Raw genomic sequence first — 22,782 nt, forward strand, 5'->3', positions numbered from 1 at the left:
ACATAGCCTTTCACAGCCTTCATTGTCTGATGTGATAGTTCCTTCCCTCTTTCTTTCAGTTTCTTGGCTTTTCCCTTTGTTTAATGACTTTATTCTATTTTATGTTATCATTGTTTCACTGTAAACTAAGTCAAGCCCTTTTTGGAATATGAGTTCCCTGAAGGCAGAGACTATGGCTTTTCATATTTATATTCCTGAACAGGGCCTGGCGTGTAACAAATGGTCAGTAAATGTTGGATTAGATGGATGAATGGATGAATGGATGGAAGGAAGGTGAGTAACCAAGGAAAACCAAGGCAGGAAGGACTATTTCTACAAAGCCATTCACAGAGCCTCTGTGGCATCTACAGTCGGTTCCCATCCTGGCCACATCCACTCGGGCCGTCTCCAGACCCTGTGGTCTATCTGCTCCACCCAGCTCTCCTGGGAGATGGAGCTGAGACTCACCCTTATCCCACTAATACCTCTCAGCTCTGTTGGCTGCATTTGTACTTGCCCTTCCCGTCCCTGCTGGCTCAGATGGTAAAGAACCTGCCTGCAATGCAGGAGACCTGGGTTCAATCCCTGGGTCAGGAAGATCCTCTGGAGAAGGGAATGGCAACCCACTCCAATATTCTTGCCTGGAGAATTCCATGGATAGAGGATCCTGGCGGGCTACAGTCCATGGGGTCGCAAAGCATTGGACACAACTGAGTGACTAACACTATCCCTCCTCCTCTCTCTCTTACCAGTTTCAACTTTTACGTATTTGTACTGTAAACTACCTTTTTTTAGCTGGTCACCATAATCTTTCAGTAATCATTTTTACTTAAATAAGTTCTACAGACAGCTCTATCACAGCTTCATGTTACAGCACTAAGAGGCTAGCCGAGTGGGAGGAGGCCTGGGCTCTGGTCTTGACTCCACCAGCGCACACACCCCTTGTGCTTTCTGTAGGTTACTAATACCTGCCCTTCCTCTCAGCATTGTTGTAAAGATCAACTGAACTATGTAAAGTATGTAAAATTCTTTAAAAGCTGAAATACTAAATCTCTAGAGTGCTTAAAAAAGGCAGGGTGAAGGAATTTTGTCTCAAAGCCCTAGGGGTTCACTGTCCCTCATGCTCTTGCCAGCCTAGGTCAGCTACTGCAGGAAAACATTGCCTCTTGTTCCAAAAGCAACTCCTGGTGAGTTCAGATATGGGAACCATACCAAAGAGAGAGCTCTGGACAGCCCAGAGTATGGGCTTCCGGCTTTAAGGGATCATTTGTCCCTCCAGCCACCCCTCTCCTGTTTGCTTCCTGCAGGAGGGCTTTAACCAAGTCTGTGGTTTCTCCTTTTCCAGGAAAAACTTGAGAACTACGACTTCACCAAGTTCCACTCGCTGAAGCCCAAGCTGATCGAGGCCGTGGACAACATGCTCACCAACAAGATCTCGTCACTGATGAACCTCATTAGCCAGGAGGAGATGAGCATGCCCCCGCCACTCGTGCAGGGCGGCGCCTTTGACGGCACGGCCGAGAGCCCCTTCAACCAGGGCTACGGGGAGGGCGCCAAGGAGGGTGCCGATGAGGAGGAGTGGGTCGTGGCCAAAGACAAGCCCGTCTATGACGAGCTCTTCTACACCCTGTCGCCCATCAACGGAAAGATATCAGGCATCAACGCCAAGAAGGAGATGGTGACCTCCAAGCTGCCCAACAGCGTCCTGGGCAAGATCTGGAAGCTGGCTGACTGTGACGGCGATGGCATGCTGGATGAGGAGGAGTTCGCGCTGGCCAAGCACCTCATAAAGATCAAGCTCAGCGGCTACGAGCTGCCCAGCAGCCTGCCCCCACATCTTGTGCCGCCCTCCCACAGGAAGTCCTTGTCCAAGGCCGACTAAGGGGCAGATGACACACAGGGAAGGCAATGTGGGGCGGGAATCAGGGGAGCCTGGGCCTGAGGCCCACCCTGTCACCAACTCACTGACCCTGGGTGAGACACTGCCTGCCCTGTGCCTCAGTTTCCCCATCTGTAGAATGGGAAGGGCAGACACTGGACCCTAGATCAGGTCCTTTTACCTTAAAATTCCCTGAGTTTCTATTAAAATATTGGGGAGAGGGGATGGATATGAAGTTTGAAGGGTTGAGAACAAAGGGAGATTCCAGGAATGCTTCCAGGAAGTCCTTGGAAGCCTGGAGAAACTCGGACATGGAATCCCAGGAACCACAGGGAGTGAGCCAGGGGCACTGCTAGGCCCCGCTGGACTATTCATTGTTATGAGCCTGGCTCTCCCTCAGAGAGCACCGGGAGGCAGCAGAGACCAGCTTATTTATTTTGTTCCCTGCTTTATTTAGAGTGGAAAAAAAAAAAAAACCAGAGGTTTCTGTTCTCTCCAAACTATCTACCAAAGAGAAGAGGGCTGCCCCGGCTTTGAGGGGAGGACACACCTTGTCTGCATGTTCCCGTCCCTCTGCTGGCCCGCGGAGCAGGCAGCCAGGCCACAGGGAGTGTCCCCCACAGCGTCCACTGGCCGGCCTTCCCGGGGCTCCCCCAACCCCAAAGCCTTCCCAGCAAAGTTATATTTGGTTAGGAATTTGGAACTCACAACCTTTACTAACCCCTGGCGAGGTTTCTAGTATTCTAGTCACATTGAAATCTGAAAACGAGCTTTTCTTGTCTGTCCAATAGTTTGTAGCTAAGACTGTCATTTAAACCAGAGGAAGAAAAGAGGCGGCTTTCCCCAGTCCTCAGTTAGCATGGTCACATGTCTCTAAGGCTCCTTGGTCGATGGCAGGATTTAATTTCAGCAAAAACATGGCTTGGTGCATGCACTGTCCTGGCCCTGTGGACACAAAGGGAATGAGGGGCCAGCCCACCCTCACTGGCTATCAGGTAGAAGAAGTCAGTCTACTAGTGTTAGAAACTATTTTTATAACAAGAAAATGGGCATTTTTATCATGTCCAGTTTTTTAAATACAGTTTCTGTATAAAGGATAAAAACCCTTATGCAGAAACAAGATGGAATCTCTCATATAAAGCCTTTTCTTCAGAATCTGTGTGGTTCATACCACGGATGCCTCATGAGGCAGGGTTTGGGCACTTTGCTGTACATCAGCTCCTGAGTGTTCTCTCTCCCAGGGGCCCTGTGTGAACCTCTCTGGACCACTCACCCAAATGCCTGTGACCAGTGGAGATCAGCCTCTATGTGGGCTCCAGCTGCGGGATGCAGGTGGCTTTCCATCACCTTATTGCAATAAGAGAGACATGGTATTTCATCACTGTTGTGATGGCCACATGGCCTGGAACCCTGCCGGCACCAAAATGAAGGAAACCCAAACAGTCCCGCCCAAGTCTTCCCAAAGCCACATTTTTTTTCCCCTGATGTCATCAAGGGCAGAACTGCAGATTTAAAGACGTTTATTTATTTAGAGAAACATTTTCCCAGATCCTAGCCCTCACTCTCCCTAGCTTACTTTCTCAATAATTTAACTTGAAGAGAAGTAAATACATAACATGGTTTTAGTCTTAATGAGCACTTTTAAATTAATTAGACACACAGAGACATTTGTGATTCCAGGACTGTAATCTGAGCAGATGGTTCTGCGAACACCTGAGGACCACCCAGGCATGTGAGCACAGTTGATCCAGCAAAGGACAAGACTGAGAGAGAAGGAGAGAGAGTTCATTTGTCCAGAGGTCTGGAGATGCCAGAGTTAGCTGATTTCCACTCAGATTGATCTTGCCATGTTCAGCTGTCATATATAAAGATAAATATATACACATATGTCCCATGAGTACATATTTTTGACACTTGTTAATGTGTGTATATGTAGATTTTGTCTACATACTGACATAGAGGAATATTGTTTTAGAGGAGCCGGAGAGGAGGTTTCTGATGCTATGAGGATAGAAACACCTCATGGGTGATCCCTACCCCACCACCCCATGACCTCTGGCAGGAGATCATCTATCAGCTAAATGCTGAGAAAAAATGAAGAGAAAGGAATTCGCATGTCCATTTTTGTTAATATCTTCTCTTGAAACCTGAAGTCACCCATTGTGAAAAGTTGATTGGAAAGAAAAACACTGGAAACCATTAGGGATGGTGGCCAAGCGAGGACCCTTATCTCCCCAGGACCTGCACAGAGTTCCTTGAGTCTGGATCCAAAACACCCGTTACCCCCTGACCCTGTGCAGCAGGGCTGGTAACACAGAGCCCTCAGGATCTGGACACCTTGGCCGACTGTGCTGTCCTCCCAGGACCACCCGACTGTCCAAGAACCCCCTCCCTAGAGCACTCATGGATGGCTGGGGGTTGGAAGCAGCTGAACTCTAAAACTGTCCATGCTGTCCATGACTCCACAGAAGAAAACCTAAGGATCTCGAGTCTGTTTGTGTACAGCTCATGATCACAGAGTACAGCTCTGTGGCCACACGCTGATGTCCAGCCTGCTTGGCGTCCTACATGGATTCTTTCCTCGCCACATGCTTGGATGGCCCGGGGTGGGGCCACGCTTCCGTGGGGAGGGCCGTGCATTTCAATTGGCTTTTGCTTCTCTGGGGCTGAACTGGCTTCTCTGGATCACTTGTCATTGTGCAACAGTAACGCCTGGATTGGAGGCTGTGGCTCCTCCCACAGAGCGGTGGGCCTTAAGTAGTTGGATTCTTACTCCATATCATGGGACTGGTGTCCAGGTGGGTCAGAGAGCATGTGAGAAGAAGCCAAATGCCTTGTGCTCTCCCCCAACCCCCACCCCGCTTACAGCCCACAGGAAAGGCCTCAGCAGAGCCCTGGCCCCGCTGCTCTGACCACGGTCCTTCACTGTGTCCACTGGGTCTCAATAGCCACCCCTGTAACACACTGGGAATGTCTTGTACTGGAGTTCACCATGTAGGATGGGGTTTAACCACCAGAGTCATGGCTTGACAGCCACCACCGGGACCTTTCCACTTTGCAGCTCTGCTCCTTCCGGATGCCCAGAGCAATGCCATGGACAGATTGCCTTGGAGATAAGGAAAGCGTTTAAAGAGGCACTGTTTATTTCCTCCATGGAATGTGACAGAAGAGTAACTTTCTTAGGACAGATAACCACTGAGTTTTTTTCCAGGTAAACATGGGCTGAATTTAAGTGTACCAGGTGACATGTTAATTAGCCAAAAAATGCTATTAATACACAATGCTTCTATTTTTTTGTAATCTTGTTTCAAAACGTCAAAAAAAAAAAAAGTCTACTGATCAATAAACTACTGAAAAAAATCACTTTTTCCCGTTGGCTCTGGTTTTTCAATGACTGTGTGCCAGTTGTCTTGGGAACAAAGCAGGCATCCCTTGGAACCATTCTGAAACAAGGCAGAGGCGTTAAGGGATGGGCGTGCCCCTTGGCACACCATCCCTGTGACGCTGTCTCTTTCTGCATGTTCTCTAGGTGGGAGATGGGGGCTTCTTCAGCAGGAGAGCAGCTCCATCTGATGTGGGCAGAGGCCAAGTCTGGGAGCAGGCGCCGAAGGAGGTTTATGCCCCGACCAAGAGTGACTGGAAGCCAAGACTGGAAGGGACCATTGAGGAGACTCTTCTGAGGCTGGGGACGGGGCATCACTGAGCACTCACAGGAGATGCCTCTCTAGCGCTGAGGCTGGGGACAGGGCATCACTGAGCACTCACAGGAGATGCCTCTCTAGCGCTGAGGCTGGCCGGACACCTGAGGGTGCCATGGTGCTGGGATACAACCCCTGGCTGGCTGGCGCTGCTCCTACCTCTCGCCACGCCTTGCAGGTGCAGAGCTCCCATAGTAGACATCTGGAGTTTTCACACTGGCTCCCACGTACCCTTTTAGTGATCCAGACCTGGAATTTCCTTTGGCAGGCCACTCTCTACTTCCCCACCGTCAAACTGAAAGGTGAAGTTTGGGGAGACAGATCCCACTCCTTTCCAGGATGGATCCTGATTGGCTGAGCCAATTAGAGTACTTCATCCACCTGGTCACAGAAATGGTTCAGAAATTGACATGTGATTATGAGAGGTCCCTCAGACTTCTGTTCCAACTCTCAGGAAGATGTTCTCTCTTTTCTAAACCATGCAGTTCGAAGAAGTGAGCCTACTGGTACAACAATATAAATAGCTTTGAGAGAAGTGCCCAGTGGTGCTGGAGGATTTAGGCTGGCAGCAACTACCCCATGGAGCATGAAGATGAAGGAGGCATTGAGAAAGGCAAAGGAAATCCAAACCTGTGGTGGCATCATTTGAGCTACTGGATCAAACCTCACCTAAAGTCCTCCTGCCAGACTTTCCAGTTACATGGACCAGTATGTTCTGTTTATATTGTTTAAACCCATTTGACTTGAAACTTCAGTTACTTGCAGCATAAACATTCCAAATTTATATGACCAACAGGATTCTCACCAGGGGTTGCAGTCAGTCACAGCCTAGGAGAAGCTGGTCCTGGTATCATGTACAGTACGCTTTATTACAGTTGAACTTGGGAAAAAGAAGAGCAGTTTCCTGACAACCTACCCAACAACCTCAAGTACAACCACCTCTGTTGAGATATGTGTGCAAAGGGCCAAGCAGCTCCATCCTGTCCTCTGGGGCTCACATCACATGGGATGCCTGGGCCAAGGCTCTTGATGGGAGGTGAAACAAACTTACAGAGGTAGGAGGAAGGGGGACTTCCTCAAAGGAAAGGATTTCTTTTTTAATATCAAAAATTATAGTTGTACAATATTGAGAAATATAGAACAAAATACAATTATTGGAGAAGAATTGCTCTACGATATTGTGTTGGCCTTTGCCACACATCAACCCAAATCAGTCACAGGTATACATGTCTCCTCCCTCCTGAAACCCATCCCATCTCCCACCCCATCCCACCCCTCTAGTTTGAGCTGCGTTGAGCTCCCTGTTTTACACAGCAAATTCTCACTTGCTCTCTGTTTTACACATGGTAATGTATGTGTTTTTATGCTAGTGTCTCGATTCGTCCCACACTCTCCTTCCCCTACTGTGTCTACAAATCTGTTCTCTATGTCTGCATCTCCCTTGCTGCCCTGCAAACAGGTTCATCAGTACCATCTTTCTAGATTCCATATGCATGCATTAATATTTAATATTTGTTTTTCCTCTTTCTGACTTACTTCACTTTGTATAATAGACTAAGTTCATCCACCTCATTAGGACTGACTCGGATGCGTTCTTTTTACAGCTGAGTAATATTGTATGTATGTACTACAATTTCTGTATCCATTCATCTGTTGGTGGGCGTCTAGGTTCCTTCCATGTCCTTGCTATTGTAAAAGTGCCGCAACAAACATTGGAGTACATGTGTCTCTCAGTTATGATTTTCTCAGAGTGTCTGCCCAGCAGTGGGGTTGTTAGGTCACATGGTAGTTCTATTCCTAGTTTTTTAAGGAATCTCCACACTGTTCTCTATAGTTGCTGTGTCAACTTACATTCCCACCAGCAGTGCAAGAGGGTTCTCTTTTCTCCACATCCTCTCCAGCATTTATTGTTTGTAGATTTTTTTTAATGATAGCCATTCTGACAGGTGTGACAGTGATTCCCCATTGTAGTTTTGATTTGCATTTCTCTAATGATGAGCGATGCTGAGCATCTTTTCATGGGTTTGTTGGTTATAGGAAAGGTTTTTAACTGGGGCTGATATGAGACTGTGGATGATGGGGTGCCGAAGAGACATTCTAAGCTGAGAGAAGAACTGATGCTCAGATGTGAGCAGGTTGCTCTGGTCCCCACCTGGCAGTGGGGAGTCTTGCTCTGTGAAGGCATGGTGGGCTGGGCGTAGGCTGACAGGGAGACAGGGTGCTGAGCTGGGGACAGTGATGAGGACCTGCAGGGGCAGTGGGAGTAATCGGGTGGGGGGTGCCCTGTGGAGTGCCCGTTGGTGGGGCACAGCAGTGACAGCTATTGGTGCCTGACTGGACCTGGGGCTGCAGGCAAGGAGGAAGCTCAGGTTCATCCCAAGTGCTGGGAAGCCAATCAGTGTCAGGAGGGACCTCCCAGGGAGAGGACAACAGGGGCGGGGGCTCCTCTTGGATACAGGGGATCTGTCCCCCACCCAAGGGCAGCATGCCCCTCACTCCCAGCCACAGGCTGAAATTCAGGTGTAATGGATCCCACCCAGCTCTGAAGGGCAGGCTCTGGCCACTGCCCCTCTCACTGGCCTGGACTGTGAGGGATGCCTCCCTCAGGATGGTTGCTGGGCTTTGGGGTGGATGAACCTAGGTACACAGCCTAGTCCCGTGACTGTAAGCAGACAGTCCTGTGAAGCCCCCTGAATTAGAACTTGCGCTCCTTGTGTCGTGCAGTCCACGGTTGCAGTGGAGGGTGGTGGGGTTGGAGAGAGAGGCTGGCTGGCTCCCACACAGCCCTGCTTCCAAGCCTCGGGCCCAGCCGGAGCACAGGTACTGGGGCCCCAAAGAGTGAACACCATATCTCTGACTCTGGAGGAGATTCTTTCATTCCCACAGGCAGGCTTTGCGGGTGTGGGTTACCCCTTTTCAGGGGGAGCCCCCTTCAGAAAGTGGCCCCCAGGTGGAAGGGACCCTATCATGCAGCCCTAGTCTGGGTTGGGTGTGTTTCCATCAAGCCTGGAAAGCCCAGCCCTGATCCAGTGCTTCCTTGTGGCCTATGGTGAGTCCCCCCAGGAGAGGGTGTGAGGGCTGTAGCCCCACGGGCTCACTCCCATCTCCAGCCCTGCAGGTGCTCCCAAAGAGACCCTGCTGGGGTGCAGAAGAGCAGCCTCAGCCTGGGGTGTGGGTGCAGAGGCTCTGACCAAAGGCTCTTGAACCCAGACTGCAGCTCCCCCATGGAGCTCCCACCCAAAGCCAACTCGAGACCATCCTGTGGGCCTCTGTGTCTTGGGCACCAGGACTCCACCCGATACTGAAGGCCTTGGCAGCAGGGAGATGATGAAGGAGGAGACCCTGGAGCATCAATCTGGAGCATTCTTGAGCCGCCCCCTCCAGGCCCGGGCCACGCCCTGTGGCAGGTGGGAGGACAATGCCAGCTGTGTGCCGTCACACTGCCTCGCTGGCCCAAGAGGAGGGCCATGGCACTACCCCAGCCTCAGCCTCTCTTGATGTCTCTCCCTCCCCGCCCAGCCCCTGCTATCTGCCATCGCCAACCGTCCAGCTAGGTCTCCTCTCAGGACATCAACAAGGTGAGCGGTTTCTTTTTTCCTTCCACCTGCCCTCTTCATCCCGAGCAGCAGCAGCCGAATGCTGTGGCCCAGGGGAAACCTCTGGCAGCAGGAGCTCTAGAAGAAGAATCTGGAAAAGGGGGTGGGCCACTCAAGTGTAGGGCACCAGCAAGGAGCCTAAGACCTTACCTGGCTAGATCCCAAGCTGCAACCACCCACCACACGTGGGGCAATCTGGCAGGGAGGGGTCCCCTGTTCCAGGGAGTCATCAGAATCCACCTTCCTCCCCCAGCCTCCAGGCCCCCAATGTCTCCAGCTTAGGGAAATATCCAGTGGCTCCTCATCTCCAAAGGGCTCCGGGCCTGCTGGCCAGTGAGCCCCACAACCCCCAGCAGTTCCTTGGCGCTACAGGACACCTGAAGCAGGAGTCCAGCCGCAGACCCCAGGCTGGCTCTCCCGGTCCAGTCCCACCATGGACTCTGCGTACGAGATGGGCCACATCCGCAAGCTGCAGGCGCGGCACATACAGATGCAGGAGAAGACCTTCACCAAGTGGATCAACAATATCTTCCAGCAGGCCCGGGTGAGTGCAGCTGGGCCCACCCCACAGCTGCCTCCACTGTGCCCCCAGCTCCCTGGCAGGTGGACCCAGGGGGCCGACTGAGCCCAGCTGGCTAAGGCCAGTGCTCCTTCCTCCAGGCTGGTGCTCTAGGTTTCACCTCCCAGGTCCTGGGATGGAGCAGACAGGAGAGGCTGGGCTGACCCTGTGCCTGTTCCTCATCCCCTCCCAGGTGGGCATTGAGATCCAGAACCTGTGCACAGAGCTGGCTGACGGCACCCACCTGCTGCGGCTGCTGGAGCTCATCTCAGGGGAGGCCCTGCCACCCCCCAACCGGGGCCGCATGCGCGTCCATTTTCTGGAGAACAGCAGCCGAGCTCTGGCCTTCCTCAGGGCCAAGGTGGGCACTGGGGAGAGGGCTCCTGGGCGTGGTGCTGGGGTGGGCGGTGGGGACAGGCCGGATGACCGGATCATCTTTCCTGGGCTGGCCACAGGGCCGAGCAGAGTCTGGAGCCAGAATCCAGGAGGAGCAGCTGGGATACAGAGTCCAGTAAGCAAAGCCCTACTTTGCACAGTTCACCCGGCTTAGAGGGCACCCACCCGGCTGGAGCTGGAACAACCATTGTCCCCAGTGGGCGGGAATGAAATCTGCCTTTGCCTACAATGAGAGATTGTGGAGTCTAAGTTGAAAGATTCAGTACACTCTTAACCTTCTCTTTTCATAAAAGAGGAAAATATTCTCCAGGCAAGGCCCATGAGCAGCTGGTCAGCAGATCTTGGATGTGGGGGTCAGACACAGGGGAAGAGCCTCAGACACTACTGAGCCAGGCAGGGAAGGGAGGTGGTGTAGGGCTGCCTGGGAGAAGCTGAACTAGACAGCCGGGAGGGGCCTCTGCAAATAGGAGGGATCCTGAGAGGAAGGGACAGCCCCAGAGAAGTCGTCTCTAAAAGGAGAGGAGAGCTCCAGAAACAGGGATCCTCATGGCCCGTGTCGGGGGGCTATGCAGGGGTCATTTATATTGAGCAGCAGGAATTGGGAAGCCTGGGGGCTCTTGGCTTCAGGTACTGGAGCATGAGATGGCTGAGCCTGGAGGGTGTGAAGTTACAGCTGAAACTGGCTGGGCTGAGCCTGAGTCCTGGGATGTGGGTCACAGGCAGCCCCTTGGGAGCCTAGCATGCTGGAGGGAGGCCAGGAAGGTGAGAGGCCAGAGCAAGGGATGGAGCACTGTGGTCCCTAGACTTATGGAAGAACAGAAAGCTTCCAGCCACACAATGCAAGCCCACGCTACTTGGTCCCAGGGCCAATGGCCTGTGAGCCAATCACCTCCTCTCTAGAACCTCGGAAAGGTGCAAGTCCTGTAGCCCTTGTCAGAAGCTACTCAGCACCCTTCAAGCTCAGAGACATAATGTGTCACAGATATGTAGCCTATGAAGGTGGAAAGCCTGGGCTTGCCTGGCCTTGGGCCTGCCGGCTTCTCCCCTGGGGACCCCCTGGGTCAGGACAGACAGAACCCTTCCCATCTGGCAGCCAACCCTTTGGTTACTATGAGTCTTCTCTAGTACATGGGCTTTGTGGCTGAGGTCAGAAAAATATGCCCACAGGTGCCAATACCCCTCATTGGGCCAGAGAACATCGTGGATGGAGACCAGACGCTCATCCTGGGACTCATCTGGGTCATCATTCTGCGTTTCCAGATTTCCCACATCTGCCTGGACAGGGTATGTCTCAGCCCCCATGCCCAGCTGCCCAGCCCAGCCCAGCCCTGGCCTCCCCTCAGGGCCCTGGGGACAGAGCAGTTCCACCTGACCGTTAGGATGCCCACAGCAGATCCTCGGCATCCACACAACTTCTATTCACTCTTCAATCGCAGGCAAAGGATTCAGAGTGTCAGAGAGGTTGTAATATGCTGAATTAAGAGCTATTAATGGATTTATGGGCTTCAAGTTGGGTCTGGGACAAGTCATTTACTAGTGAAGGGGGTCAAGGTGCCTGCCCACCACCTGCCTTTCACTACTAATTTATTGTTTTCTACTTGCCATTGAATCCCTGTAACTTTCATTACCCCATAATGTACTATTGGGAGAAATAAAACATACAGGGAAAGCCCCAGCCCTGAAGGTTTCCAAATCCTCAGGATCCTGAAAACCAGAGAGATGGTTCCTCATCTTCCTCCATTCTACAACTGGGTCAGGAAGAGTGAACACATAAAAGTCCTTATATAAATATTCATAGTTTCATGGTTTGCAAAACCCCACCAAAAACTCAATTCCAGTGGGTTAGGAAAACCAACTTAGAGCATGAAATCTTAAAGAAAAGAAGCCACAGATTTGGCTCAAATCCAGGAGGACCCTTGACACTCTTGATGGGATTGTGACCCCCAGGAGAGCAGGGGCCTTGCCAGCCTGCATCCCCAGGGCCTAGCACCCATTTGGCTAATGAGTGGATGAATCAACTTCTAGCTGACCTCAAGCCCTTCCAGGAAGCCACGCTCCCCTCCCCATCCCACTAAGCCAGTTCCAAGTGCCCCTGCATCCCTTCCCTCAGGGGCAGCAGGTCTACATTGTCCCCTGACTGGCCCCCAACTGGCCAGCTGGCTGTCTCGTCTGCAGCCAGCTCAGGCCCTTCTCCCTGTGAAACTCAGATGTGTCTGGGACCAGGCTGACCCCATGCCCATACACGCTTACCCCCAGAATCACTCCTGGCTCATGTCTGCCAGCCTAACCCAGCTGCTCAGGGTTTCTGGGCTGGCCTGGCTCTGGCAGAGCCCAGCTCCAGGCCCTAAACTCCTTCCCCTCCCCCCTTGCACTGCTACATACTAGTCCCTTCTATCCAAGCTCCCAGGCCCAGAGGACGGGGAAGGGAATATAACCTGCTGTGCTTTGATATTCTGAGCTTTGGGGGGTTTTTTGGAGTATAGTTGCTTTACAAGGTTGTATTATAGTATATTGCACAGTGAAGCAGCTATATGTATACATATATCCCCTCTTTTTTGGATTTCCTTCCCATTTAGGTCACCACAGAGCAGTGAGTAGAGTTCCCTGTGCTCACAGTAGGTTCTCATCAGTTATCTGTCTTATACATAGGAGCGTATATATGTCAATCCCAATCTCCCAAGACATTCTGAGTTTATAAACAGAAATTGGTGGAAGAATTGGAAGACGGGAGTTCAGTTCAGTCACTCCGTCATGTCTGACTCCTTGCATCCCCCTGGACCACAGCACGCCAGGCCTCCCTGTCCATCACCAACTCCCAGAGCTTGCACAAACTCATGTCCATCGAGTCAGTGATGCCATCCAGTCATCTCATCCTCTGTCGTCCCCTTCTCCTCCTGCCCTCAATCTTTCCCAGCATCAGGGTCTTTTCAAATGAGTCAGCTCTTCGCATCAGGTGGCCAAAGTACTGGGGCTTCAGCTTCAGCATCAGTCCCTCCAATGAACACCCAGGACTGATCTCCTTTAGGATGGACTGGTTGGGTCTCCTTGCAGTCCAAGGGACTCTCAAGAGTCTTCTCCAACACCGCAATTCAAAAGCATCAATTCTTTGGCCCTCAGCTTTCTTTATAGTCCAACTCTCACATCCATACATGACCACTGGAAAAACCATAGCCTTGACTAGACAGACCTTTGTTGACAAAGAAATGTCTCTGCTTTTAAATATGCTGTCTAGGTTGTATTATTCCTTCCTTCCAAGGAGTAAGTGTCTTAATTTCATGGCTGAAATCACCATCTGCAGTGATTTTGGAGCCCCAAAAAGTAAAGTCTGCCACTGTTTCCACTGGTTCCCCATCTATTTGCCATGAAGTGATGGGACCAGATGCCATGATCTTAGTTTTCTGAATGTTGAGCTTTAAGTCAACGTTCCACTCTCCTCTTTCACTTTCACCAAGAGGCTCTTTAGTTCTTTTTCACTTTCTGCCATAAGGGTGGTGTCATCTGCATATCTGAGGTTATTGATACTTCTCCCTGCAATCTTGATTCCAGCTTGTGCTTCTTCCAGCCTGGCGTTTCTCATGATGTACTCTGCATGTAAGTTAAATAAGCAGGGTAACAATATACAGCCTTGACGTACTCCTTTTCCTATTTGGAACCAGTCTGTTGTTCTATGTCCAGTTCTAACTGTTGCTTCCTGACCTGCATACAGGTTTCTCAAGAGGCAGATCAGGTAGTCTGGTATATCCCGTCTCTTTCAGAATTTTCCACAGTTTATTGTGATCCACACAGTCAAAGGCTTTGGCATAGTCAATAAAGCAGAAATAGATGTTTTTCTGGAACTCTCTTGCTTTTTTGATGATCCAGCAGATGTTGGCAATTTGATCTCTGGTTCCTCTGCCTTTTCTAAAAGCAGCTTGAACATCTGGAAGTTTACGGTTCACATATTGCTGAAACCTGGCTTGGAGAATTTTGAGTATTACTTTACTAGCGTGTGAGATGAGTGCAATGGTGCGGTGGTTTGAGCATTCTTTGGCATTGCCTTTCTTTGGGATTGGAATGAAGACTGACCTTTTCCAGTCCTGTGGCCACTGCTGAGTTTTCCAAATTTGCTGACATATTGAGTGCAGCACTTTCACAGCATCATCTTTTAGGATTTGAAATAGCTCAACTGGAATTCCATCAGCTCCACTAGCTTTGTTCATAGTGATGCTTCCTAAGGCCCACTTGACTTCACATTCCAGGATGTCTGGCTCTAGTTGAGTGATGAAGAAGGGAGAAAAGGAGAGAAAAAAAGGAGATGGGGATTCCAGGGTGTGAGGGGCAAGGGAGGGGGTGGAGGGAAGGGGAGGACCATTGAGGGCAGGACAGGGACAAAAACAGAAGGCAGGGAAAGAAGTGGAGCCCAGAAGGAGGAGGGAAAGAAGCACTGAGTAAAAGAGGGATGGGATGGGGGCGCGGGAGGTGAGGGGGAATGTGCGGAAACCGAAAGCAGCAGAATAAAAGAGATTATCAAGGAGACAGAAACCAGTTGAAGATGGTCATTTCCCAGTCTGAGGAAGCCATTGTGTGAGGGAGGCCTTGTGAGGCAGACAGATGGGCTCCGCATGTCAGAGGTTTCTAGGTCAAGAGAGACCCTCCCCTAATAGCCGGGAAACCCCGGGCAGTTTCCTGACCCCTCATATTGCACCTCCTGTGCTTCCTTAGAATGTAACTGCTAACAGTGCCTACGTCTGGGGGTTGTGCCAGGTGGAGAGCCACATGTGCGGGCCTGGTGCCTGGTTGGCAGAAAGCCCATGGTGACCTGGAGTCGGTCTAATGAAGCCCAGACTCAATTCCGTGTGGCCCAGGGTTGGTTAGCACAGTGCCTGGCCCAGCCGAAAGGCTGGAGAGGGATTTCCCTAATAGTCCTGTGGCTAGGGCTCTGCCCTCCCAGTGCAGGGGTCATAGGTTCGATCCCCGGTCAGGGAACTAGATCCCATATGATGCAACTAAGAATTCATATGCAAAAAAAAAAATAAAGAATTCACATGCTATAACTAAAGATCCCAAGTGCCACAACTGAGACCTGGCACAGCCAAATAAATAAATATTAAAAAAGAAAGGAAGGCCGAGAGAAATGGGAGCTACTGTGGCTGTTGTCACCAATTGTGACTCAAAACCAGCTGCTCAGAGGTGACAACTTTCAGACTGCCCCACTTCTTTGTAAGGACAATCTTTCTCTCGCACTCCCAATCCCTGCCCAGCACGAGTAACAGCAAGTGCAGTCAGATGCTCTGAAGGACAGGCCGTCCACACCGCCTCCAGGTGGGGGAGCAGGATCGCACTGTGCCCAGCCTGCTTCTCCCACAGCCTGCGGGCTCTGCAGCCTACCCCCCTCCGCATCCCATCCCTGCACGGTGACCCACTGTCCGGTCCTTCCAGGAGGAGTTTGGTGTCAGCACAGCCCTGCTGTCTGCCAAGGAAGCTCTGCTGGTCTGGTGCCAGCGGAAGACTGCCGGCTATGCCAACATCAACATCACGGACTTCTCCCGCAGCTGGAGTGATGGGCTCAGCTTCAGTGCCCTCATCCATGCCCACAGGTGGGCGTATGGGAGGGGACCCAGCACCTCCTGCCCTGGCTGGCCTGAGTCAGGCCTCTGCTTCCTTCTCAGAGGCCTTCTACCCACTGAGCTAACTCCTCCAGGACTTGGGTCCTCAACCCACCCATTATCCCATATCCTTCTGGCCCCTTACACTGGGCTCAGAGTTAGAGACACTGACCCTGAGCTTCTGGTCTGTGACACCCCTCCCCCCTTCCATAGAACTAGCCAGGTTTGCCTTTGACCCCTGCCTTCTTCTACTCTCTGTGTCCCTGATTCTCTTTTCAGTCCTCTTTCTGGTAAGCACCTGTCCCTTTTGGAGCTTCCCCCCGCTACCCAGGAGGCTGAGCCCCAAGCAAAATTAACCCTCCCCTCTCCCAGTCCTAGTCCTTCAACCAGGGCCTTAGATCATCATCAGGGGGAAGTTAGTGCCCAGCAAGGTGGGAATGACACTCTTAACAAGTCCACATAAAGCTGAGCAGTCCCTGACTCTGGTGAAGAGCTCTGCCTGCTCTCTCCCCAGGCCAGACCTGCTTGACTACAGCTCCCTGCGTCCCGACCGCCCGCTGCACAACCTCCGCTGTGCTTTCCACGTAGCTGAGCAGGAGCTGGGCATTGCTCAGCTGCTGGATCCCGAGGACGTGGCAGCCCTACAGCCCGACGAGCGCTCCATCATGACCTACGTCTCCCTCTATTACCACCACTTCTCCCGCCTGCACCAGGAGCAGACCGTCCAGAGGAGACTCGTGAAGGTTGGGAACAGAGAGGGAAGGTGGCATTGCGGAGAGGTGGGGCAAACATGGGCTCCGGAGTCAGCACACCCCGTGACCTTTCCTCCCTGTGTGACCTTGGCCACATCATCCAACCTTCCTGTGCTTCATCTGTAAAATGGGAATGATGATGCCTGGGTAACGCAATTAATTCTGGGTAACAGAAGGCTGCTGGGAGTGTTCAAGGGAGCATGAGCAGACTTCCCGGCATACAGGGAAGCCGGGTGAGCAACGCCTCTCCCTGCCCCTCCCCCTCCCCCTCGGCTCTTAGGTTGTTAAGCTCCTAATGGGATTAAAAGGCACAGAGAGCTGGACTCTGCAAGGACAAACACGGGGCAGCTCTGCTGGGCCAAGTCCATGTTTCTGGGGGGCTTTCTTACCCTCTGGGCACGATGGCAGAGGCTGAGGCCTGGGAGGGCTGTTCTCAGGGTTGGTGTCTCAGCTGGGAGTGGGGAAGGTGATCCAGGCCAAAGGCGCTGAGTTACTTTAGGGGTGTGGGGGCCTCAGGGAGGGAAAGAAGAGCACCTCCAGTGTTGAGGCCAAACGGGGTAAAATAAGATAGAGGAAGGCAGGACGGGAGCCCCACTCCCGGGTCTGAGTGTGGAATGGAAACAGACCTTGCTTCTCTGGGGGCTGGGAGCACCCCCACTTTAGCGTATCCTCACCTAAGAGCAGGAGCTACTGTGCACTTGGGCAAGCCTGGCTGGCACTCAGCACCCAAAAGGGGAAGGCCGCCAGGACCTGGAAGCCAGGGTGTGCCCCCCAGGTGCTGGTCTGAGCCCTTCCCATGCCCCCCACCAGATCCTGCATCAGCTGCGGGAGTCAGAGGCGCTGCAGACCCAGTACGAGGAGCTGGTGGCCGACCTGCTGTGCTGGATTGCAGAGAAGCAGGTGCAGCTGGAGGCGCGGGATTTCCCAGACAACCTGCCGGCCATGCGCCAGCTACTGGTGGCCTTTGCCTCCTTCCGCACCCAGGAGAAGCCACCGAGGCTGCAGCAGCGAGGGGCCACGGAGGCCCTGCTCTTTCGGCTGCAGACAGCCCTCCGAGCCCAGAACCGCAGGCCCTTTCTGCCACCCGAGGGCCTGGGCCCTGCGGAGCTGTCCCGGCGCTGGGCAAGCCTGGAGCGGGCGGAGGCCTCACGGAGGCGGGCCCTGCAGCAGAGGCTCCTACAACTAGAGCGGTTGGAAACCCTGGCCCGGCGTTTCCAGCGTAAGGCAGCCCTCCGGGAGAGCTTCCTGACAGACACAGAGCAGGTGCTGGACCGGGCCGCAGCCCCGCCGGCCAGCCCAGCCATGGTGGACGCGGCCGCCCAGAGGCTGGGCATGCTGGAGGCCAGTATCCTGCCCCAGGAGGGGCGCTTCCAGGCCCTGGCCGAGATCGCGGACATTCTCCAGCAGGAGCGTTACCACGGCGGGACAGAGGTGGCCAGCAGGTGAGCCCCGGGCATGGGACAGTCTTCAAAACAGGCTAAGGCCTTCCTACCATGAGGAGGTGGGGGTGATTTATGGATTTGGGGCTCCCTTTTAAAAGATCTGTCTCTTGGGAATTCCCTGGCAGTCCAGTGTTTAGGACTTGGCGCTTTTACTGTCAGAGCCCAGATTCCATTCCTAGTCAGAGAACTAAGATCTTGCAAGATGTGTGGCACAGCGTAAATAAGTAAATAAAAAGATCTAGCTCCAACTGTTGCCTAAAACTCCAACCTCTGTCATTGATCCCTTTGGTAAAGCTCTGTTCTTTCTAGATAGCCTCTTATTAATTTACTCACTAAAACTAAGCATTTATTGAGTGTCTGCTATGTCCTAAGTACTGTTCTAGGTGTTGGAGATTTAGCAGTGAAAAGGGCAAACAAAAATCCCTCCCCTCATAGAGCTTACATGCTACTAAGGAAAACAGAAACATATACAGTCTGTGAGACAGTGATTTTAAAAGATAATAAAGCAGAATAGGGGCATATGAGGTGCCAACATGGGCAGAGGGAGTTATACTGAGTGGTCAGAGGAGGTTTACTTTTGAGCAAAGAGCACCGACTCAATGGACATGAGCTTTGGTAAACTCTGGGAGCTGATGATAGACAGGGAGGCCTGGCGTGCTGCAGTCCATGGGATCACAAACAGTCGTACATGACTGAGCAACTGAACTGAACTGAAAGAGCAGAAAGAAGTGAGAAACCATACAGATATGATGACGGACTATACTAGGGCAGTGTCCCAAAGGGGCACATACCTGGTATGTTTGAAAAATAACATGGAAGCCAAGTAAACAGGTTGTAGTTGAGGTCAGGGAGGTATGGAGGCCAGGGGTGGTGGCAGAGATCCCGCCAGACCCTGCAGGACACAGTAAAGACGTGGTTTTTACTCAGCAGAAGATAGGAAATCATGGCAGGACTTGAGCAGGTGAGTCATACGATCTAACTTTTATTTTACAGTGATCATTCTGTATGCCACGACAGGAGTAGACTGAAGGGACAAGGGCAGAAGCAGAGAGAACAGTCAGGAAGCTACTGCAGTAATCACTTAGAATAATAGAGAAGTGGAGGTGATGAGAAATGGAGGGGTTCTGCATTTATTTTGAGTCCAGGGGAATTTGCAAACAGATGAGAAGTGGGATGTGAGAAAATGAGTCATCCAGTTCCTGGCCAGGGCACTGGGAAGGATGGAGTTGCGGTCACCTGTAATGAGGACTGGAAGGAAGGCTTGGGGGTCAGAGGAGGCCTGAACCTCCCAGACTCTCCCTTCAGTTTTTCTGCCTGTTTCTAAAAGGCAGGGACACTGCCCCTCCCACTCCAGGGTAGGATGCTCACAGCCCCAGCCACAGTACTCAGGTTCCTCCAGTACAGACAAGCCCACCAACCACCCACTGTGGACCCCAAGCTTCCCTGCCATGGCCCAATGGACACCACCCTTATTCTCACATCCCCCAGGCAGCTGGAGATCACCCGGCGCTGGGAGCGGCTCCTTCAGCGGCTCCAAGGGCAGAGGAAGCAGATAGCGGGCATGCAGGCTGTGCTGAGCCTGCTGCGGGAGGTGGAGGCTGCCTCCGACCAGCTCAACGAGCTGCAGGTGGGCCCTGGACCAGTGGACCTCTGGGGGAACATAGCAGCATGCGCCAGTCCTGGCACTCATAGCGACCCAGCACTCTGGGACGTTAATGACCACTCATCTGTCCCTGGCCAGGTACTGGTCAGCTCCACGGCCTGTGGGCAGAAGCTGACAGAGGTAGAGGGGCTGCTGCAGAGGCATGACCTGCTGGAGGCCCAGATCTCAGTCCTTGGAGCCCACGTGAGCCATCTGGCCCACCAGACAATGAAGCTGGACTCTTCCACGGGCACTGCTGTGGAGGTGCTGCAGGCCAAGGCCAGGGCGCTGGCCCAGCTCTACCAGAGCCTCATGTCTCTTGCCAGGTCCCGGTGAGAGCCCACCCAAACTCCTCTACCCTCTCCACAACTTTTCTGTAATCCAAATTACCTCCTGCCCAGGTTTAAACATGCTGCCTGGAGACTTCCTCTGCCCTGACCCTAGTCTCCTCTGTTGAGTGATCCAGGGAGAGGAGAAGTCCTGTCTAAGGGGAGGTATCTGGCCTGGTGGGGAATCCCTCCCTAAGCCCCATCACTGCCTGATTCCCTCTGTGGCCCTTGCCGTCCCTCAGGCGGGCCTCGCTGGAGCAGACCCTGCAGCAGGCAGAGCTCCTGCACAGCTGTGAGGAGGAGGAAGCCTGGTTGAGGGAGCACGGACAGCTGGTGGAGGAGGCGTCCATGGGCCCGGATCTCAGCCAGATCGCAGCGGCCCTGCAGAAACACAAGGTGCCCTCTCTCTTGCATCCTGCCTCTTCCCCTCTCCCTGCCATCCATCCCTTCCCTCACCCAGCTCCCTCCTCTGTGCTTCTCCAGGCCCTGGAAGCCGAGCTCCATCGCCACCAGGCCGTGTGCACTGATCTTGTGCAGAGGGGACGCAAACTGGGAGCCTGCGGGCCCCCGATGCGGCCGGATCCCTGGGAGCGGGCCGAGGTGGTGCAGGGCATGTGGCAGCGGCTCTGGGCCCGGATGGATGAGCAGGGCATGAGGCTGCAGGCGGCCCTGCTCGTCCAGCAGGTAGCAGGGCAGCAGGAGCTGGGTGGCCGGGCAGGGAGTGCAGGGTCAGCCCATGTGTGCCCAGCCTGCCCTCCTCCTCACAGTACTTCATGGACGTGGCGGAGGCGGACTCGTGGCTTCAGGAGCAGCGGTCTACACTGGAGAGTGCATCCTTTGGACAGGACCAGGTGGCCACCGAGGCCCTACTGCGGCAACACCTGCGTCTGGAACGCTCTGTGCGCACCTTCGGGACCGAGCTGCATCGATTAGACGAGCAGGCACAGGTGGCCACAGCCCAGGCAGCGCTCCTGGTACGTAGAGACAGGACAGGGACCGAAACCCACGGGCCCCCGACACCAAATGCGCACTGCACCCTTGACCACACAGAGGGTGGAAGTGAGATGGCCTTTGTGGCCCCTGACGTGCCTTCCCCTGGGGTTGGAGGTGCCCACTCCTTCTCAGCATCATCTCCCCTGCTGTCCTAGCCCAGAGGTAGTAGAGTACTGTCTGCCCATGGTGGAGGACATCAGAGGGCAGTATGGCATTGCTCACTTCGCCCACAAGTTCCCAGGCAATGAGCAGTTTCCTCCAGCAATGTCCCTTTACTTTGACCACCGGGCCTAAGGTGTCCTTTCGCCCTTCAGCCCTATTTGGCTCTCCTGACTAGGCCTTTTTAGGCTTTGGGTGGCCAAATCACTACCCCAGACTGCTTTCTGAACCCCCTCCCTCAGTTTATCGAGCCTCCAGTTTAAAAAAGAAAAAAAAAAACCACATACCTACATGTTGGGCAGGATGGTTCAGGCCTCTGAGGGTATGCAGTTTCTTTCAAGAAGCTGTACATGTAGCTCAGGATGTGTAAATCACAGCCCTCAGGTCCTGCACTCACGTTTGGTCCGTCTACCCTCATCCCACGACTGAAGCGACTTAGCATGCATGCACCCTCATGCCAAGGAAGCGCCACGTCCCGGGCGCCTGCAGACCTGCAGCACAGGTCCTCGTGTCTTGGAAGGGGGCCTGGTGGCATAGTTGGTACTGATCACCAAGACCAGACTACCAGAAGTCTGAAAGTTCTGTGGTTCTAACTTAGCTGAGGTTGAGCTATCTCTTTTCCTTTGCATTTGTTCCCTGGACCATATAATCAACAATTTTTGAAAATAGAACCACAACGTGTTAGCAGTTGTCTGGTCCAGCGCCCTCTCTTTACAGATGAGGTAACCAAGGTTCACAGAGGCCAAGTTACTGCCCTCACACCTGCTGGAGTGGTTGCCCAGCTCCTGTCCAGGACTGTCTCCCCGTTCCCTCCCTGTGTGACTATAATGTGTAACTCTTGGCACTTGCATTATATTAACACGTGCTGCTTTTGGTATTGCTTTCCTTCTATACTATGTGGCCACCTTCTCCAGTCTGAGTTGTTTAAATGAATGACGGGAGACGCCTTATCCTTCTTTTGTGGCCTCTACTGCCCAGCCAACCTTGGCATTGACAGAAGGCTTAGTTATAATCTCTGGCATTTTCAGACCCTTTCTTTGCCCAGTGGTGGTGGGGAGGTACAGAGATGTCCCCTCTCCTGTGGGTGGGGAGTCACTTTGGCAGCTAAGTAGAGCCTTCCCTCCTCCATACAGAGGGAACCCCCAGAAGGTTGGAGCAGAACTGATGGAGATGTCACCAGGAGACCTGAGGATGGGACCCAAATTTTAGCACTGCAGGGCAGCCAACCACCATGCCCTCAGGTCAAAACAAGCTTCATCTACAGAGGTATAAGGCCAAGACCTTACGTGGGCACCTTAACAGAGCATCAGGAATCTGTGTGGCTCTTGGGAGCATCCAAAGACTGAGGGGAAGAAGTTAAGGAGAGGAGGAAAGATATGAAGCTGCCTGAAATTCTGAATCTTCCTTTGTTCCCCTCCCTCTCCAGTCTTTCTCTGTGCCTCTTCCTTTTCCTCAACCCCTGAGTGGCCAGCCTGGCTGCTGCTGCTGCTGCGGTGTCTGACCCTGCCCAGGGCCAGAGACACAGAGGGACAGAGACCCCCCCATCTGGAAGGCCAGCCTGGGCTCCGCCCCCAACCCCTCTATGCCCTAGCTCCTGCCACCAGCGCCACTTTGCCTCCCCCTCTGCAAATGCTATTCCCCCAGCCAGGCTCACCCTGCCCTTGAAATCTTTCCCGACCCCAGCCTGTTCTGGCCGTCCTCCACTCCCTGGGCCCCCATAGTATTCATTTCACACAATGTGCATTCTGCTTATCCTTGCACAGTCCTAGGAAG

The 22,782-nt window shown here is 53.0% G+C and overlaps 2 protein-coding genes across 2 annotated transcripts in view; both read left to right on the plus strand.

The window, feature by feature from the left end:
• Positions 1-5,221, plus strand: part of EHD4 (EH domain containing 4) — an 84,412-nt gene extending 79,191 nt beyond the window's left edge. The window contains exon 6 of the mRNA XM_043919147.1: positions 1,325-5,221. Coding sequence (XP_043775082.1) covers positions 1,325-1,861 — 537 coding nt within the window. The 3' untranslated portion in view covers positions 1,862-5,221. The remainder of the gene's footprint in view (positions 1-1,324) is intronic.
• A 3,713-nt stretch (positions 5,222-8,934) lies between these two features.
• Positions 8,935-22,782, plus strand: part of SPTBN5 (spectrin beta, non-erythrocytic 5) — a 49,546-nt gene continuing 35,698 nt past the window's right edge. The window contains exons 1-13 of the mRNA XM_043919142.1: positions 8,935-9,134; positions 9,525-9,696; positions 9,905-10,072; positions 11,275-11,391; positions 15,526-15,683; positions 16,207-16,435; positions 17,255-17,886; positions 19,375-19,513; positions 19,628-19,860; positions 20,100-20,253; positions 20,341-20,541; positions 20,625-20,831; positions 22,143-22,275. Coding sequence (XP_043775077.1) covers positions 9,586-9,696; positions 9,905-10,072; positions 11,275-11,391; positions 15,526-15,683; positions 16,207-16,435; positions 17,255-17,886; positions 19,375-19,513; positions 19,628-19,860; positions 20,100-20,253; positions 20,341-20,541; positions 20,625-20,831; positions 22,143-22,275 — 2,482 coding nt within the window. The 5' untranslated portion in view covers positions 8,935-9,134; positions 9,525-9,585. The remainder of the gene's footprint in view (positions 9,135-9,524; positions 9,697-9,904; positions 10,073-11,274; positions 11,392-15,525; positions 15,684-16,206; positions 16,436-17,254; positions 17,887-19,374; positions 19,514-19,627; positions 19,861-20,099; positions 20,254-20,340; positions 20,542-20,624; positions 20,832-22,142; positions 22,276-22,782) is intronic.

This window comes from Cervus elaphus, chromosome 12, assembly GCF_910594005.1.
Source record: "Cervus elaphus chromosome 12, mCerEla1.1, whole genome shotgun sequence".
In the NCBI taxonomy this organism is placed as follows: Eukaryota; Metazoa; Chordata; class Mammalia; order Artiodactyla; family Cervidae; genus Cervus; species Cervus elaphus.